This window comes from Lepisma saccharinum, chromosome 9, assembly GCF_977018435.1.
Source record: "Lepisma saccharinum chromosome 9, izLepSacc3.1, whole genome shotgun sequence".
Lineage (NCBI taxonomy): Eukaryota > Metazoa > Arthropoda > Insecta > Zygentoma > Lepismatidae > Lepisma > Lepisma saccharinum.
Genome location: NC_139237.1, coordinates 74,807,426 through 74,827,996, shown reverse-complemented (window position 1 = coordinate 74,827,996; position 20,571 = coordinate 74,807,426). Strand labels below are relative to the sequence as shown.

The following is a 20,571-nucleotide window of genomic DNA, read 5'->3' as shown; positions in this document are numbered from 1 at the left end:
TTTGCTTATTTTCGTGTGAGGAATCACCTTCCAAGCGTTGTAAACGACCTTTAGAAACACTCTGTATATCAGATATGTGTAAAGTAGAAAATTAATTCCTTTACTAACTGGTTAAAGATGTCAATAAATTACGAAATAGTTTTGTTATGTACAAGCTTTGGTTTAGTTTTTGTATTAATACAAAACTATTATAATTTATAACTATGTTTGACTTGCATTCTTCTTTTGTTGCACGCATTACGTTATTGGTGTACACAGAGTAATAATCTCTTGAAAAAGAGAGAAAGCATTCTGCACTCACTCTTTTGTGTGTTTTCGATATTATCCTTAATAAAGTACATAAGAAGTATTAATTGCTTATGTTTTGTTGTTACAAGAAAAACTCTCCCCCCGGAAAATTTTTGGTGGTAGGATTTTTGTGGTCAAGATTGTTGGTGGGGGGGAAATCCCCCTTGTCCCCCCACGATTTCTCACTCTGGGGGAGGATGCTTAAGGGGGAACTAAAGCCGATTTTGCGGTAACTTTTCGATAACAGATAGCAGCACCTTTTGTCATGGCAACCGAGTGCCATGTTGCCAGATCTCCGCGTAAATATAACCAAATTATCCAAGTCTGACGGAGACTACGCAACTTTCTAACCTGTAGAGGGGAGATGGGAGCACCTCCCCATTTCGAGTGCACTGATCTTAGTGATTACGCTAGGTAAAAGTGGCAAAAAATCAAATCACCGTATGAGAATCAGAGGAACGTAACTCCAAACATGCAGTTTTAAGTTTTGTTTATATAAACTTCTCTGAAGAGTTCTATTGGGGTCAGATTGACACATCTCCACTTCTAATCCTTAGCAGTAAAATGGAGTCACGTATCTTCAATATATTGACTCTTTTAAGAGTCAGTCATATTCCTAAGAATACATTACAGAGTGTATAATAACGGAGTAAACAATTTATCAGGTTTATTGTTAAAAATGTATCTGAAACACAACAATGAGGTTTGTTGCTTAACAATGAGAAAATCTTCAAGTTTTGTTTTCATGCGCAAGACTTTTCTAAACACGGCCATTGTGGCGCTGGTGTAGTGTTAGAGGAAATGGTGACTTTCACAGGTCTGCAGACCTTACACCCTTATACTTCTGCACTTGGGGCTTCGTGGAAAACAAAGTCCATGTGCCACCTATGTCACAGATTGTGCAACAGCTAAATGAGAGAATAAGAATCGCCATTGCGTTGGTGGACGAGGAGTTCTTGGAAAAAGTGTTACAAGAACTAGAATTATGATGGAATGTGTGTTGCATAACCGGTGGAAGCCACATTGAACATTTGTAGACATTTGTAGCCATTGGTAACCATTTGTAGACATTCATAGAAACTTGAAGTGTTACTGATTGATACGCAACAAATAGCATTCTTGTATTTCATATACTTTAGTCGAAATAAATTAGTTTATTCTATTATGATGCACCCTGTATTAAAATGGCCATCTGTGCCGACGCACACACCAATTTTAAATCAATCAATCAATCTTCTCTCCTATAAATTTGATAAATTGAAGTTACGTCCCTCTGGATCTTAGCACGACAAAATACAATACCGGGTAATACATATTAAGCCTTTATCCTCAAGAATTATGTCTCAAAGGAAGGGTACGTTAATATCAGCATTGATTTCCTTTTAGGATACTGGCTATTTCACTGCCACCTGCAGCACCATCTTCTCACAGGAATGCAGATGGTGATCCATGTGGAGGGAAATATTCCTCCGCCACCGAAACACTTCCCGCACTGCGGAAACTTCAAACCACCCATCTAGGAGCTGGCACACTGCGACCAATCAACGAGAGAACAGGGATACGCTTATAGGACACATTTAGATATCCAAGAATGGAAAACAAGTTCATTATTACACGTGGAAAGAGTAAAAAGACACATGTAAGAAAGCAGAAAGGCAACAAAAAATAAAGAAAAGCATTAAAAGAATTCATTCAGAATATCTACTTATTTATAAACTTATAGAATTATATCAAGTTAGTAAATTTCTTCATACCAAATAAACATAAATATAATATCATTACATAAAATCCTAGGGATTACATTTTAAATTGTAGATCCAGTCCCGATTAGCTTAACTGTGCATAAAGATTTCGTCTTCAATACTGAGGCGAACTTCAATAGAATCCTATGGTTTACTCCAATAACTTGCGAGTTATTGCATTTAAAATGCTTAATTACGCCCCAGTGTTTCTTCCAAGTCACACCTATATTTTTCGTCAAATACAAATGAAATTTTCAAAATTTTCTATCTAAGTGCTTATTAGGTCAATCAGAGACAAAACAGTAGGAATATTTTGAATAATTGTTCAACTTGGACGATCTTATTCAAACTCATTAATTATTATTTGTTTTATTTGGGATTACCGCTATTTGCAGTTAATATTATATTTATATTATAACTCATAACTTGTACTGAGACCTTAGAAACTCAACAATGCTTTATTCACATCTATTACTGTCCTTCTTACAACTTCGTAAATAATAATTACTCCCTACAATTCTACCAAAATGCTAATCTGTCATTTCATGCTTGGATGTTCAACTGTTCGTTCACTTAACTTGTATTGGATTCAGAGTTGGTGGCGACATCTATTGATCTGGTTGTTGTTTACAAGATCTTAGGGTAAATACACAAAAATAAGCAGTTTTTGTTAAATATATTTATTTTGTTCTTATTTACCCGCGCACAGCACGGTGAGTGAGCACATCATTGATGCCAGAAATATTGGATTCCAAGTAACAACTGTCTTTTATACACAAGAGGATCAACAAAAAATAACAAGTACACCAAGGGTATAAGACAATCAATACTCTCATAGTAGGAATGTACTGGTGTTTACAACAGAACAATTCGCACCACCTAGTTGGACGCGTCAAGCATCTAGCATTTCCTAAGTCTATGCAAAGCTGAAGCCTCTATTACAAAGACATATACGCAGCAATCAGAGTTACAATTACAAAATTCTTGAGGTGATTCTTTGGGATAGTGCAAAGAGAATGCCTATTTTCTTGATCTGAGGATGTGCAACATGTTGTACTTCTTATATCCCGTGGTCCACTGGCGTGTTAAAGTCATTTATTCTCCAGTCATTACCTCCATGAATTCTGTAGAAGAGACAAAAACTTATGTATTTTTTTCAAAATTTTATCTCAAAGTATCAGGTATTACATTTGATCAGTCATGCTGAACGTACCTGAACTAGATATACATATATAAATATATTTAGACCAAAATATTTTCTGTAAAATAAGAGGTGAACATTTAAAGACGTACGTATTACAATTTCTACTGAACATTATACGAAAGTGGTCCCATGCAGTACTCTGGCATATATATTCTCCTTCTCTTTATAGGTTAGTGTTTATTTCGAATGCGCTTGCAAAAGTGATAATACTAATTCATTCCACATGATAAGAATGTAGTACAACAATATATGAATGCATGATTTAGTTATAAAAATGCCATATAGATAGCATACTTGTGTCGCTTCGGTCTTACACACTTATATTTTTGACCTTATGGAAAATGTCAGTACACACAGCACGAAATAACATGCTCTTATCGAGCGATAAAATTCAATATATGAACTTAATACAAACAAATGATTGTAGAAGGATGATTTATAATTTTGCACGAGCTTCATTGTACGTTATACGTGAACAAGATGCTTATCTTGGTTCAACAGTCTGTCATAATTTATGAAACTGGAGCAAATTTTCATTGAATTCAAAAGAAAACGTGGGAAAATTTGATTGTAATACAATAAGATTGTCACGTGCCAGTTTCGATGACACAATGAAAGTTGCAAGGAGGAATGGTTTCTCGGAAGCGACGATAGATGGCAGCACACCATATAAAGAAGAGCAGAGCTCATTGTACAAACTAGGAGCGGAGAACAGCGATTATATATATTATAGTAAATAAAAAATATATAAAGGAAGAGTATAAAAATTATAAAAGGAGTGAATAAAATGTTGTATATAGCAAATTAAGATAATTAAGAACATGCTCATATATGAAACGTTTAGGAAAGTTATTAGGTGAGCCATTGAATTCAGAAATGTATCTCTTTTAATTTCTCTGACGAGGAGAACATCGTCAGTGTTTTGGTTGTTTGTCCCCGGTGTCGCTGTGTCAAATTAGACGCCCCGAAGCACTTTTCGGTTGCGCTCTTTATTAGTCGCACTGGGCCATTGGTAGCGCTTGTTATTAGCGATCCTGGTTATTCCCCTTTGGTCGTTAAATAGGAGATGGCGCTATTGTCAGTTTAGTCGACCCTACTCTTTCTACAAGTATAGCTTGTATTGTTTGCCAAAGAAGCGGGGAAAGCGAGCGCATAAATAAGATTACGCTTTAAAAAAGAAAGATAATAAATTAAAAGAAGAATAAGCCTTTTCCATAATAAAAGAAGAAGAAGCCTTTTTCCATATTAAAAGAAGAAGAAGCCTTTTGATAATAAAAGAAGAAGAAGAAGCCTTTTCCATATTAAAAGAAGAAGCCTTTTTAATAATAAAAGAAGAAGAAGCCTTACGATAATCAAAGAAGAAGAAGCCTATTCGATTATACATACATATATATATATATATATAAATATATATTCTCTGTATTTTGTATAGTTATCAGAATATAGATCCGCATTTAACTATATCCTCTTGGCTATAACTATATCCTCTGCAACCCTTAATCGCTCTGTGGATGCTCAGATAGACCAGGGGAAGAGGAAGATGATAATGATGGTGATGTTGGCCCCAGTGTAAGAATTAGGACGGATGTTCCAACAGTAGGAGAGTTTAAACAGGCTCTGAGAGAGGTACGTAATTGTAAAGCAGCTGGTGTCGACAACATACCACCGGAAGTGCTGAAAAGTGATATAAACCCCACAGCAAATATGTTGCAGCCCTTATTTGAGAAGATATGGATAGAGGGAGTGATGCCTAAGGACTGGAGGAGTGGCCTGTTGGTGAAGCTACCGAAGAAAGGGGATACATCAAAGTGTGACAACTGGAGAGGTATAGCGCTTCTGTCCATTCCGAGTAAGATCTTCACTAGAGTTATCCTAAACAGAATTAAGGAGCATGTTAACTTGAGACTCAGAAGAGAACAGGCAGGGTTTCGACCAAATCGCTCCTGTATTGATCAAATTAACACCTTGCGGATAATTTTGGAACAATGTATAGAATGGTCATCTCGTCTCTATACAGTTTTCGTTGACTTCGAGAAAGCATTTGACTCGGTCAACAGAAATGCAATGTGGAAGGAAGTGAAACGATATGGAGTGCCCACAAAAATTCTTGATCTTATCCGAGAAACTTATCGTGATTATACATGTAGAGTTATACATGAAGGCCGTGTATCTGAACCAATAGATGTGTAGTCTGGAGTGAGGCAAGGTTGTATATTATCACCTACAATGTTCCTGATCGTGATCGATGCAGTGATGCGAAATGTAATAGGAGGGAAAAGACGTGGTATCCAATGGTGATTGAATAACAGACTAGAAGACCTTGATTTTGCAGACGATTTGTGCTTCTTATCTGAAGCACATGGTGATATGCAAACAAAACTAGCAGATCTGATAGAAAGTGCAAAAAAAGCAGGACTTGTGATTAACTCCAAGAAGACCAAGGCACTGAGGATTAACTCCACAAAAACAGACCCGTTTAATATTGGTGAAGAGATTATTGAAAATGTGGATAGCTTTACTTACCTGGGTAGTGTGGTGGCAAAAGACGGAGGGGCGGCACAGGATGTTTCTCAACGAATCCAAAAAGCAAATGGCACCTTTGTGAGGCTCTATCCAGTATGGAAAAACAAGAAGATATCTATGAAGACCAAACTTCGTATTTTTCGAAGTAATGTTAAGTCTGTACTGTTGTATGGGTCTGAGACATGGAAAGTAACAAAAACGATTACCTCTAAATTACAGACCTTCATCAATCGCTGCCTGAGAAAAATTTTGAATATCTTTTTGCCAGAAGTGATTCAAAACCAAGAACTTTGGAGAAAATCTGGAGAAACCGAGGTGTCCATACAAATAAAGCGGCGAAAATGGAATTGGATAGGGCATACGTTGAGGAAGGAAAATGAGGCTGTCGAGAGAGAGGCACTAGACTGGAACCCGCAGGGAAGAAGGAAAAGAGGGAGGCCTAGACAGACGTGGCGAAGATCTGTTCACGCTGAGGCCTTGGACGAAGGAAAGAGCTGGAATGCAGTGAAGAGAATTGCCGTCAGTAGGACCAGGTGGAGATGCTTTGTTGATGCCCTATGTTCCACAGGGAACAACAGGAATTAAGTCAAGTAAGTCAAGTCTTGGCTATAAAACGCTTTCTTATTTGGAATTCTCAAATAAAGAACCTATCCCCTGAGATTAAGATATTTCTGTAGCCGTGGTAAATAACATTTAAGTACGTACCCCCAAAGGACGTAGCAAGATTTGGAAATCTTATTCAATTCAATATTTTTTCAATTATTATCATCATTCCCATTAATCCTAAATTTCAGAATGCTAATAGTTATCTATTTTAATTGTTACTCATATCGCGTGCCAGGTGCATGCCTAAAACATATTGTTGCAATTTTTCAAAAATAATTTGGTGCTGGATAGGATTACGAATGAATACCCTGCTTCATTAAGTTTCTTATATTTCCATGAAAAAGTTAGCATGGAGGCATATTTTTAATTACAACTATATTGCTTTGATGATATTCAGAGAACAACTGCTCCCACAATTCATTGCGCGAAATCACGCTCCATCGCCATATTTCGGGCACATATCAAATCCTGTGTTGAAAACATGCCGGGCAAGCATTGTACGTATGATCTTTGCCAAAGTGATTATTATGATGAAATGAGGAATGTGTGCGGATAAAATATCATAAGTTTCTTGCTGTAAGAAAACTTCTCCTACGCTTTCCTGGCCCCGGTGGCTCAGTCGGTAACGCGTCTGATTACCATGCTAAAGGTCCCGGGTTCGATCCCGGCCGGTTCAAATCCGGGAACTTTTCTAACGGCCCCAGCGCCCACCCAGCGTCGAATGACATGGGTACCTGGGGGAAACCTTGGGGTGTAAAGGCGGTCAGGGGCGTGATGCTGATCACATCACCCCCACTCATGACCGGATCAAGAAGGTGTGGGGCGTTACCCCCACACCCCCTATACACCCTCATGGCGTGGTGCTACGCACAGGGGAGAACTTTACTTTTTTTTACGCTTTCCTTAACACGTGTGAATTTGTTTGCCCGATTTCATGCTGTTTTTTCCCAAAGTGCACCATGATGACGTCAAGTTGAATATCATCCATTGTAATGTTTTCAAATAGTAATTATAACTTACATTGTGCACCTGCCTACACAGCAATGGTGCACATATAACTTATTAAATGTAAATTGGAATTGTTTACTTGAAAGTGTTATTTTAAGTGCACAAAAGATTACCTCTAAGAAACAGATATAATTCTCCACCAATATTTCTCTTCATTTTCTACTATATTTAATGTTGTTTCTTTTAATGTCTGGTTCAAATGTAGGTTATGATTCCCGTCACACCCATTTTGAGCACGATACTTCTGCTACTAGTCCGATTGCTACAACAATGTTTGTATCAGTGGGTAAGGTTTCCGTTAATAGTGAGCACGTACCGGGGTACGAATCATGAGTTGTTATCGTGCTCTGTATCTTGTATGACTACGATTGTGCCCGCTCTGATATTGCAAAAGTAGTTGTGACATACTTGACCCCAAAAAATATGCAAGTCATTTTACAACCACAATACTGCCCAGACTTGAAATTGTGCGACTATATATTCGAATCTAGACATTATTTGGGACGACAATCACTAATATCAGAATTACTGTACACAGGATATTTGCTTGCTGATGAAGTGAAGGTAAAAAAAAAAAAACACGGTGAGAAGCTTGAGTCTACATTAGGAAATTGTGAGCCATGTAAGGAACATAGACATGTTGAGGGTATTAACACATTCGTTTTCTTTTGCCTTTTATTAAAATTTATTTGAACAGCTCTTTCTTTTGGGTAACATTAGCACGAATTCCAATAACGATTGCGTTTGGTAGAACGTATGAATACTTTGAATTCATGCAGGCTGCTACGTTGTCGTTATGATCAAAGTGCACTCTTTATAACGTTATATTGTCTTAAATAAGGAGTACAACGTGGCAACAGTGGCTTTTCAAGGACTGTGCGTCTGGTTTTGATTTGCTGTCTGCTTTAGCAGGGAACTTTCTGGATTGGCTGAGGAACTCACGCGTATGAGCTCTGGCGGGAAAACTTGCAAGTTGGAAAAAACACCTGTCAATTATTTTCGACACTGGATCTTTACCACATAGTCACTGGGGAATAAAGTGCTTTGATCCTACCACATATTGATAATAAACTTACTGAAATTAATCACTCTTAGAGTGAAATTCTACCATTTTTTTTAAAAAAAAAGAGTTTAGAATGCACTCATCTAAATCTATTAATGAGTTATATACATGGTATCAATAATAAAGCAACGCACAACATTCATATGGGCACAAATGGTCAGAAATGCATTCTCATCTGTAGCATATTAAGTAATTTCCTGAAGAAGAGGCCGGGGATGTGAGAAAATAATGACTTATTTGTATAGTACTGAAAGCTGTGTTTTACATGTCCTTGAAATAGTATAATGTGTCTGGCATTGATTTATTTTAATATAAGAAGCAAATGGGGCTTAGGGGAGGTTATGATCCTCATTAACCCTCTTGAATGCAAAACTGATTCTTATTAAATGTCACTGAGCATGTGGGAATAACGTTGATCATGACCACAGCTTACTTTCTTTTCTGTGTCAATTTTAATGACGAGGATGTATGATAACGGAATGAAACATGACCAATTTTGAATTCAAACCCAGTACCTTTAACTAAAGCCCTTTGCATAGCAGTCTCTTAAATGGCCTCCCGATGGCGCAGTGGTAGCATCGTCACCTTGTAATCAAGGGGTCCCGGGTTCGATACCAGGTGGGGGCCATAGTGGTTCGGATCCCACTTTAAACTGTAGGTCCAGTTCCAATTAGCCTTACTGTGCATAAAGTGGACAAATCAATCAGTCCCTTAAATCGAAACATCACCCTTTCAAACCTGCATGTAACATCAGTTTTCTTGCCTATATTCAGTGGCGTGCTCAGGAATTTCGAATGGGAGGTGGTGTTACGTGTAGCTTTTTAGTAGTCAGCCCTCGTTTAAACATATTTTCCTGCCTTTGACGTTATTATTATTATTATTTTTCAGGAATTCTGGGCTAAAGGGGGGTATGACACCTACTTTTTCTTGGGCACGCCACTGTATTTCATTGCCGTTAACCCAGAAAGTACATCTGTAGCTCGCTACACGTGTGTAAGTTTCTTTCCATCCCTTTAATTTCTAGATCTTTGACTATAATATTGAATGTGATGATATACTGTATTTGTAAATAAACTTGCGATTTATTTTGGAGCATTAATTTTTTTATGATGATCATATATTGAAGACAGCAGAAATGGTACCTCAAAATCCTAGAGGCTAATGCGTTGAATATTATTTTAAATCGCAAATTTCCCACGTTAAGTTCAAATCTAGAGAATACCTCTAGGTGAAACTAGATCCAAAGTAGTTAATTATTTTTATCCTTTACGATGAGACCAACTCCTACAATTATCTAAACAAAATATTAAATTCGGTTCTCAATTTTTGATTGCATATTTTTCGAGTGTCGTGTCGTTGCTTGATAAAGACAAGTTGTTTAGTAATACTTTATTCTTCACAGATACAAACTATACATAATGTATTGAATATCATACACATATATTTTGTCTTCTCGTACGTGGCAACTACTGATGAATTTATATCCTGCTCAATTACACTTTCTGTCAAAGTATACAACACCTTATGTAATACCTTACTTCTGTCTGTAAAGGCTCCGACAGTTAAAGAAACGTTCCAACATGTGTCTAGCATACACTTTTGTTGTGCGAAAGCAAGTAATCCTTCTGCACGACAACGTTCGACCTCACACAGAAAAGAAAACCTGGAATTCAGTATCCAACTGCGATCCTGACATGGTTTCTAATTATCAATCCATTCATTAGTTTGAAAAAGTACTTAAAACCCATGACATCAACTATGCTCTCTCTTCGTGCTAGTGAATTGTTGTGCAGAAGAAACAATTGCTTACGAAGTACCCTTTTAAATATGTACGGAAGGATGTACACCATTCGGACCGTGCAACAAATATCTTAAATACGTGTATTCATTATCTTTGAGTAAATGATCGAGCTCTTATACTACCAGGAATAACAATATTCACTCACAGCTTCAATTTTTGATGATGCACAACATAACAGAATTGTGTACAGTCACTAGTCACATAGCAAATATGCTATGTAAGTAGCCACAAGAAATTGATTTTCCTAGTAGATGAGCCTAGAAAATGTAAATAAGAATGCAAGGCATCCACAAAAGCATTTGTGCATTATTTAAACAATAAATAGCTCTCTGAAAGTATTTATACTATCATTTTATATTATACAGTCCATATTTATATATACTTAACATGGACTGCACTCTTTCTAGCATAGTCATAATTATATTTGTTCTATATTAGCTCATAATGACCATATATAAATGTATTCATATTCTTCAAGTCTACACTGATAATACCAATTTTACTCGATATTTCATTCCAATGACAGTACGGAATTGGAAATTTTATTTTGTGATTTTATATATATTAATTTTATTAATATTTTATGAAGATGGTGAAGGTAATATTTTAACTATGCTAATATATTGCATTCAACATTGCAATATCAGGGCAAAACAAACATCTTACGCATCCTAAATAAATGATCAGCGTAGAATAAAAACATTTCCAAAATTTAATGAAGAATTCCAATCATTTCAAGTAAATACTGCTGCAAATGAAATATTCTCTGCTGATGTCGCGGATTTTTAGGAGGGCAGCCAATATAGATATCGGCAATGTTTTAATAGTTTTGTTAGTGCTCGTTGCTAGGTAATATTTGGAGTATCATGTGTCATCTGAATGGCAATGAAAGTATGAAAAAGCTTGTATTTAGAGTGAGATGTTATATATTCTTGTTGCAGAACGTTTATGAATAATATTGATTTTTATTGTTACATATTACAATTGAAATTTCTGACAATGGCTTTCTGCATACTATAAATAATTTAATTTTATATCATATTGCATTTGAAGAGCCTTAAACTTGAGATATTCAACAAATGAATTTCAAATAAATAATGCTATTAAAGAACTTGTAAACGTAAATGCGTATGAAACTGATCAATTTCATGAGATGTGAAGAAATTGAACAACTTCGAGAACTCATATGAAGCTAGGAGACATTTTCTTCGAAATGGCAAGATACAAGAAATATTATCGTTTTCTGAATCTTAAGGCGAAAGCAATGTGACTACTTTATTATGGTTGATTTCCATATCTGCTGAAATGTATGTACACTTTGTTCTTTCCAGTCAAGAATTTGTAAATGAAATATGCCATTTAATTCTTGTTGACTCCAATTTCTGCTGAAATATGTAATATTCTTCGTTATCTCTTTTCAAGAATTTGTACACTTATCAGAAAATAAGTGTTCATTGTCACTAGCCTATTGTAATAACATCAATCAATAAGAAGCATAATGTCTCACTAATGATCATACAACAAACAACTGTGACAATGTATCAATAATAGTAAGCAAAATTGACATTGTCACATAATTAAACACAGTATGATCAATGTGATAAATTAATTCATCTCTCCAATAACTATAGAAACGGTAAGGACATAGTGTAATTAAATAATACAAACAATAACAGTTGTTAACAATTTTTATTATTTCTTGATGTTTTCGCTCTTCATTGTTGGCATCCGAAGAAAAGCGTATGACGAAAAATAGAATTGTACGTTTGTGCCTGGCATTACTTAGTCCCATTGGTCAACCAATGAAATAAGAATTCGAGGTAATGCACTTAGCTAAACTACGAACGAAGAATAATTACATAGCGTCCATGATTTTGGATTTTTTTCTTGTTGTCTTTCCTTAACGATCTATGTAAAACGTATATACACATTTGGAACTTCGACGAACAATTTTTACGCCGTGCAATACCATTGTGAGTCTTTTCATGTGATATTCAACGAACTGTTCACTCATCACCTCCCGTCATGACCTCCATGAATTCTGTGGATAAACGGAACATTATTCCTAACTTAACATTACAAATGCTTAAGCACTTAATTGTTTCAAGTTTGGTTCAGTCTGTGCCAGTTCCTTGGAAGACTGCTTACTGATAAATATGTTGAGTATATGGCGATTGGTAAGAATATTATATTGGAATCATTAGTATTTAATTGTACTCTGTTCCTTTCGAGTTTGTAAGTTCATAAATTTCTCGTACAGCAATCAGAATCTCTACAGTGTCCCTTATTTCTTGCAATGATGACTACTACTATACTTTGTCCTCGGAATCTCGGGAGAAAGGGAACGAGAACAAGTTATCTGAGCAAGTAGTGACTTGAGAGGGCTTGATCAATGTACCAATGTAGTACGTGTGAGAAGTAAAGCGATTTCATGGAGGGGGCAAGATAAATTGAAATAAATGTAGAGAAGTGTATTTTTACTTATAATGAAATGAGTCAAAATTAATCGTTAAGATAAAATTAGGTGGAAAATCTAAATGCCACATATTAGCAATTGTATTTCTAGATATTCATGGCTCTAAGATATTTTAGTGACACTTTCCCTCCATTTTTTTAGAACGTTAAATAACCGCAAAAGAATTGAAGATTTCTCAAGACTTCCCTGAAATGGTTCAAATAGATATTATGCACAATAAATGGGAAACAAAAGCGAAGACAACATGGGAGTATATAGTTCTCTAGGTTTCAGTAACAGATCTAATCATTATTAATAGAATGCTGTGAATTCTGAATGGGAATTCAGAGACTAATTTCCTATTTAAATGGGAACACTGAAAGACCAATTCTGATTGCAGTAATGTCAATCACATTTTACTTTAGAGATCTGTACGTACTTAAAATAGTAACAAATTGACGCATTAAAACGTATTTGATAATACTGATATTACAACAACAGGTAAACTCGAAAGAAACATGTTGAAGTAAATTATATAACGATATTACATATCAACTTAAACTTAACATCACAGTTGCGTATTAAAATAAATTAAAACTACCATAAGAGTACTGAAAAAGTGCTTACTGCCACAAAATGAAATGTTGACATTATATATATATATATAATGAGGAAATAAACTTGACATAACCTATTACTCTTACAATTAATCATGTCTATTAAATTCAGAAAGTACTTTTTGTAAATCATTTATACTTTTCACCATGCATTCAAATCTTAAGTATATTTAGGCAGCAAGCAATTTACCAACACTGAGATAAAACTAGTCCATACCTTCACTAACTTATCATTGCAATTCAATCAGTTCTACAAAACAATTTAACTTATATAATAACATTTCAACAAACCAATGGTAAAAGGTCATAGAAATACACACTTGATGTGCTTCATTCTCTTTGGTTAGGGTTATTTAGCAAGTGAGACAAATGTTTCTACTTGGCGTACCTCTGGCTTGTTCTCAATAATAATAATACTAATCTCTAAAATTATTTGACAATAAAAGGTTACTATTGTCCTATGGCTAAACGTTAGATCTATATTTTATATTGAGGAAATTTAAGTTTGCAAAATAATTCCCCAAATTTGCCAAATGCTCATTAAACCGGAAATACATTACTATAATGATAATTGCCTAATATCTTGCAAGTATAACAATCTTAATATTATATTTGATTGTAATGCTACAATCTAGTAACTACTAAATCCAGAAACAGTTTACGTACTGAATAGAACTAATCTAGCTATTATTATGTTTTATAAATGATGCTTCAAGTTTGAGACATGCAATCTCCTTCAGCTAGAAGAATTTATGAAAATAATCCATTGTTTCATTGTCACCCAGTTAATTAAAACTTATTAGAATCTCCCGCTTTTTTATCAAGGCTCAAGTATACATGCAATCTAATAATTTCCTTTCACGAGCTGTTCATTATCTCCCTAAATTAGAATTTTATAAATTTCTGGTAAGCTAATGGCTATAAAGTTATACAGTAGTAAGATATTTGTTACCTTAATATGTGTAATATAGGACCTGTAAAGTGCCTGTATTTTTAATAAATGCAAAGTGCCAGGTATTATGAAAGGTGGAAGAAGTTATATTAACTTTACATGTCAAATTAAAACAATCATAATATTATGTGGTTGTCTCTATTATTAATATTTACTACACGACTTAAGCTTCACATTATGCAAGCTTCAGACTGTACAGAACCTGGATTGCACTTGTTTGTTAAGTATGCATATGAACCTATTAAACTAGGATCAACTATGGAATAATAACTGTAGACGACACACTAATATTATCCTTAAGAACATAAGTATTGTCTATAATTTACAGATGTACTCACAGTGTGAGATTATGCTTTTCTGTATTCAAAATTTCATAATTTTGTTCAGTATGCTGAAAATAGCAAAGTAATGGAAAATTTATAGAACTACATTTTATTTAATAGAGATTAATATTGTAAGGGATTTTAGAAGTAATTTAGAATTACACTTTGAACCACACATTGAAGAATATAATAATATTAACTTCTGCTCCTGTTCTTGTTAAAGATTGAATTCCTGTAAGCCGTTAATGAGCATAGCTATTTTCACAGTTCCCTTTTAGAATCGATTTAAGTAACAAACTAGTGTTTTTAAGTACTGTTAAGTACATAAATCTGTTTTTAGAATGTAGATATACAATGGATAGTTTCCAATCAGTGGAGTGCCCAAGGGGGGGTTTGGTGGGCGTCGTAAACCTTCCTTTTGCCCAATATTTATAAAATAAGAACGCCAAAGGCAGGAAAAGATGGGAAAATGAGGGCTGACTACTAAAAATGTATATGTAAGCCCCTCCTTTCGAATATCCTGGGCAGGCCACTGTTTCAAATACGTCAATAAATTGGTTTGAGTTTTAATTCCACTTTATGCATAGAAAGGCTAATCGGAACTGGACCTACAGTTTAAAGTTGGATCCTAATTACTATGTGCCCCCACAGGGTATCGAACTCGGTACCCCTTGGATACAAGGTGACGACGTTATCACTGCGCCATCGGGGAGGCCCTCGAATGTAACATGAAAATGAAATGTATGTTATGTAAAATCAAGAGGACAGAGAGAGCTGGTCTACGTTACATTAGATCGGTTGTTATTTAATTTGTTGTTTTTATTGTTGAACGCTTGGCTTTGCACGCTTACTTTTCCGTAGCTAATGAGTAGTGATAGTTTTAAGGGTTAATGAAGGTTGATTAATTTCATCTAATAAATATAATAAACGTAGAGAGGGTAGTGCAATAAAAACTAGGGTAATTGCTGGCATAATTGTTCATATTGTTTCTCTGTGACTTTATGTCCTATAAAACTGTAAAATATGTATGTAATTATGTCATATAAATTGGAAAATATGTCATGAAAAATTACAAATATGTCAGAAAAATGCAGAAATATTCCCAGTAAAGCCAAAAATATGCACAACAGTACTCTCGAATTTCTCCCATACCCGATAGAGTAGAGTAGGGGCTGCAATGTACCAAATGTTATTTTTACTTTTGACTGATTTTTGTGAAAAGCGAAAAAGGCAAAGAAATGAGAACGAAACTTCTTTACTTCCCGTGCAACAATGAAAGAGAACATTTTTCCTCAATAATATTTGCATGGCTATCAATTGTCGGCGGGATAAAAAAAAGTGGGCAATTATTGTTCTGTACTAAGAAAAAATGGCACCTTTCTTTCTGCCTTTTCATATCCTGCCATCGACAATATGAACTATCCGTTGTGCTAAAGCTACGAAGAAAAAATTATGAAATAACCAATTATGTGCGAGAGAATTACGAAATTATACAGAAATATTTCTTATTACAACAAAATTGAAGAAATATGTTGTAAAAATGCGAAATTGGTGAAATATGTCAAAATATGCTTTGTCAAGTTCGGCTGATTTTCATCAGATATGTAAAGATCTCACCCCAATATTAGATCCGAAGCCAATATGTTATAACATAAAGTGCGGCCCTACTAATGAGTAATGACGCATGTAGGACATGTTATTGAAATTTTTCGAAAACTCGTCGCAAATGAGAGAAATTAATATTTACTGATACATACATCTAATCTAATTGAGTTTGAAACCTTTACGGTAGATTTATTTTGATTTTTGGGCTTTGCACTAATTTTAGAAATACAGTGATCAAGAAAATAAATTGAAGAAGCCAGTGAGATGATTAGTGTCTGAATCTATGAATTAATGCCATTGTGCATCTTTATGTGATGTTACTGTTGTAAGTGAAATATTCTTATTCACTATTATACATTATTTGTGTAAAATATGATACATTTATTGCATGTGTCCTTTTTAAGAATTATTTTGTAATGTTATATGTAGTAGCGTAAAGTACTGTCGTTGGAAGCTCTGTAATAGTAATATTAATTCATTATAATGCACATACAATTTTACAGATAAATGAATAATTAATTAAAATGCATATATATTTTTTCTGTAATTGATATTTTAGTTTCATTATTTTCTTTCATATGTCACTTAACCTAATGCTATTTAACCTCAATTATTTTTACATAATCATGTATTACTATTAAAATAGTCTAGGTTGTTTTCAGAAGTAGAATGTTTGAAAAATATAATGAATAGTATTGCTAATATTTACTAGATATAAATGTAAATATCTTAAATATAAAAACTATTCCATATCGATATCAGCATATGCTTACATAACACTAATAATTACTATATAGATATATCCTAGAACAATTAGTGATTATGAGCCTTAAAGTAAGTACTTAGTGCACTTAAATTAGAATACTTAAGAAGCGGAAGCTTAAATCTTAGTATTAATAGAAGATGCGATATAGAAAACGGGAGGTGGTGAATGTCCAGCTCAGTAGGACGTTCGTTTTAAATAGGCATAGTCATACGTACAAAGTGAATATTACATTTAAATAGGTAATGCGTGAGTGCGTGCGTGTACTATTACGCAGTAGAAACGCAGCACGTGAATTATACTGAAGACGTTCGTGAATATATCACGAAGTTGTTCAGCTATGGAAACCATTTACTTCTTGTAATGGTTACATGTGGGGGAGTACATAGTATTCAAATCCCAGAGAGTCTACATCGGGGAGTTGCTGGTTGTAATACTGGTGTTTATTAGATCCATAATAATACATGAAACATAACACATGCTTTGGTCATATATATTGGTGTACGGAAAACTACCAATTACCGGTAATGATATCAAGATATGTTCCATAGTTTGGCCATGCAGTGGTATACTACATCCATAACATCCATATATGTCGTTCTTACATATGGTAGGGCAAAATACTTAAGAATAAAAGATTCTACACATCAAGTTTATAATCGTTTCTTGTCGTAAGTAATTACAAAGCGTGCTTTGCTACGGCTATAAGAGCTGCAAACATACGTTGATGATATCCATTTTTCGCCCGTAATATAAGCAAATTCATTCAGTACGAAACACCTATCGAATAAAACCGATATGAGATTAAAATCTCAATAAAATAAAACACAATTCTCAAACGATTCACTGCAAAAAAAAAAAGTGAATTATAGAAATCAAATTCATCCACGTGCAATGCATACTTCGAAATGTATTTGTAAAAAGCAAGCTTCGGTAAAGTTACCTTAATGCAACGATTCGTATGTGCAATACATTATGAGAAAAGTAAATAGTAACTATTATATTAATTCGTATAAGTCTGAACGGTTATTTGTCACCATGAAAAAAAAATCGATGCAAATGAACCATGACATTTCCATTACGGTTGTACAATAATTTGTAAATCATATATGCACGGAATATTCATTCAATTGATAACAGACTTGGACAACACAGTTTTCTAAGATATTTTTTCTACGGACATTAAAACGGCACACGACAAAACTGGAAAAAAAGAAAAAAAATAGTACATACAACCTTCGTCTATATGTATAAACACAACACACTCGAAACACTATGTAACTCCGTTTCCCAATATATACTGTGCTTCAATATAGCTTGAGTTTCCAACATGATTTTTAACGAAAATAAATAAATTCACGATCGGTGAGATTTACGAATTCGCTACCAGTAGAAATAGCAATAGATAGAAAAAGCAATAGTTGCATCGCATAGATAAATACAACAAGAAAGATAGATCATTGTAATGTAGAGAACAGAAAATAGCGAACTTCCTGTACTTTGAAGTTGCTATATAAGCCATGCAAGGATTAGTGCTATTATTTCACACAACATATATATATTCCAAACATCAATTACTAGGTATTACTGGCTACAGTTTCTAATGTATCATGTAAAAATGGGTTTAATATATAGTATTAGTTTTCAGAACATATATGAGACTGTCCATATATAGGCCTATAAAGATTAGTGACACGAGAACTTATGTTTCTGTAGAAGGTGACGCTGTGGTAACCTATAACTTGTTACAACTCACAGGTCATATAATTGATAAGGAATAAAACTTTGCAGTTAATTCTTAAGTAAAGATAGTAACTGGCACTTAATCAAAAGTAGAACAGGTGAAATGAACTGAAAAAATGAAGAGAGATTCTTATAGGCCCATACATGCAACTCTAACTTCCACTAATATAACATCAACATTGGATAACGGGGTAAAATGGTTTCATAAATTCATACCATCGAAGTCAACGGTTCCAGAACCATCAGTGTCAATTTCCTCAATCATCATGTCCAACTCCTCTGCTGTGATCTTGTCGTCCAATTCCCTGAGGATCTCCCTCAACACGTCGGTGGTGATGTAACCGTTTCCTTTAGTAAAGAAGAATAAATAAATATATGGGCTATACGGATGAAATAGTTACACGCAGTTTGAATTCAGTACAGTACAACAAGCGGAAAGAAGTATAGGGCTTTGACTCTTAACTAGAATGGAATCGATTGCAACGAATATTAAATAAAGAATATGAGAACACCGGAATGGAATTGGTCTAAATGGAAGTAGGCATATACACTTGCGTGCAAAGAAATAGATCCACCTCACACTTTTGACATAAAATGTTTACTTGTTCTTGATTTTTCTTCCAACTGTTTCGAGGCACATAAAATGTTTATCCAAATGGAAGCGTCTAATCCTACTTATATGTAGATAAAGTTCAGTAATAAATACGTATGATGTTAATAAATTTAATAACATTTTATGTCAAAAGTGTGAGGTGGGTCTATTTCTTTGCACGCAAGTGTAGATTACTGTTTTAAATTTACTGCAATTCTTCAGTAAAAGAATTAAGTTGAAGAAATTACATGTATTTATTAGTTAAATAGGCTGGAGAATTAGCACTTTACACCTTTAGACAACACTGAAGGTTGTAAGGTAAATTTATATATTTAGAACGAAATCTGTACTAGAAATTTAAAAAACCCTGTAAGTAATGAAATACAGTAACATTTGGTAAATTCATTGTAGGTATAGAAAGAGTCAGCCAAAAATAAATCACGATACATACATAGGACACTCAACAAGAGATGAAAAAAGGACGCAAAAAATATCGCTCGGTAATAATAGAATTGAATGAGAAAAGTTTGAGTCTATACCAAATTGGAATTGAAACGAACTATTCTTTATTTTTGCATAATTCGCGAGCGCATTGCTTCATTAGCATATCTACGAAGTTTCAGACTGCTACTCTCATTACAGCCCATGCTGTACCACTCTGTACACCGTCACTTTAGTTATAACCACCTGGTACTTTCATTGTTCCTTAAACATTAAAAAGACACTCCTGAAAAAACATCAGTAATATTAAATGTAAAATAGACTAAATAATCCCGGGTTCGATCCCCGGCCGGTTCAAATCCAGGAACTTTTCTAACGGTGGAAGCGGCCCCGGCGCCCACCCAGCGTCGAATAACATGGGTACCTGGGGAAAACCCTGGGGGGTAAAGGCGGTCAGGGGCGTGATGCTGATCACATCACCCCCACTCACGACCGGATCAAGAAAGTGTGGGGCGTTACCCCCACACCCCCTTACGCCTTCATGGCGTGGTGCTATGCACAGGGGAACACTTTACCTTTTTTTATCTATATGGGACAGTATTACTTAGCGAAACAAGTGGTGAACTATTTATTTGAAGAAGGGTCAGAAAAATTTAAAAAGGTAACATGAAGACAAAAATTGAAAACAATACTTTAAGAATACATAGGGCAGACTTAGCACAACATGTTTTACAAACCAGGAGAATGAGCACTTTATAATCAAATGTTGAAAAAGTACATTAACAAATATATTTTCTACGAGATGTCAGTGTTCAAACAACTATGCAAGAGTACTGTAGTCACGT

At 34.7% G+C, this 20,571-nt stretch overlaps 2 protein-coding genes across 3 annotated transcripts in view; one reads left to right on the top strand and one right to left on the bottom strand.

Moving 5' to 3' along the window:
- The window catches only part of LOC145992735 (multicopper oxidase 3-like), a 41,559-nt gene extending 39,709 nt beyond the window's left edge, over positions 1-1,850 (top strand). Inside the window, exon 10 of the mRNA XM_083129119.1 lies at positions 1,675-1,850. Within this exon, the coding sequence (XP_082985245.1) occupies positions 1,675-1,808 (134 nt within the window). The 3' untranslated portion in view covers positions 1,809-1,850. The remainder of the gene's footprint in view (positions 1-1,674) is intronic.
- Positions 1,851-2,694: 844 nt separating this feature from the next.
- The window catches only part of TpnC41C (Troponin C at 41C), a 28,594-nt gene continuing 10,717 nt past the window's right edge, over positions 2,695-20,571 (bottom strand). The window contains exons 5-6 of one of the 2 annotated variants that reach the window (XM_083128420.1): positions 18,910-19,041; positions 2,695-3,154 (exon numbers count right to left, since the gene is read on the bottom strand). In XM_083128420.1, coding sequence (XP_082984546.1) covers positions 3,126-3,154; positions 18,910-19,041 — 161 coding nt within the window. In that variant the 3' untranslated portion in view covers positions 2,695-3,125. Of the gene's footprint in view, positions 3,155-11,905; positions 12,277-18,909; positions 19,042-20,571 lie in introns of those variants that run through there. The other variant, XM_083128419.1, reaches the window with a different exon arrangement.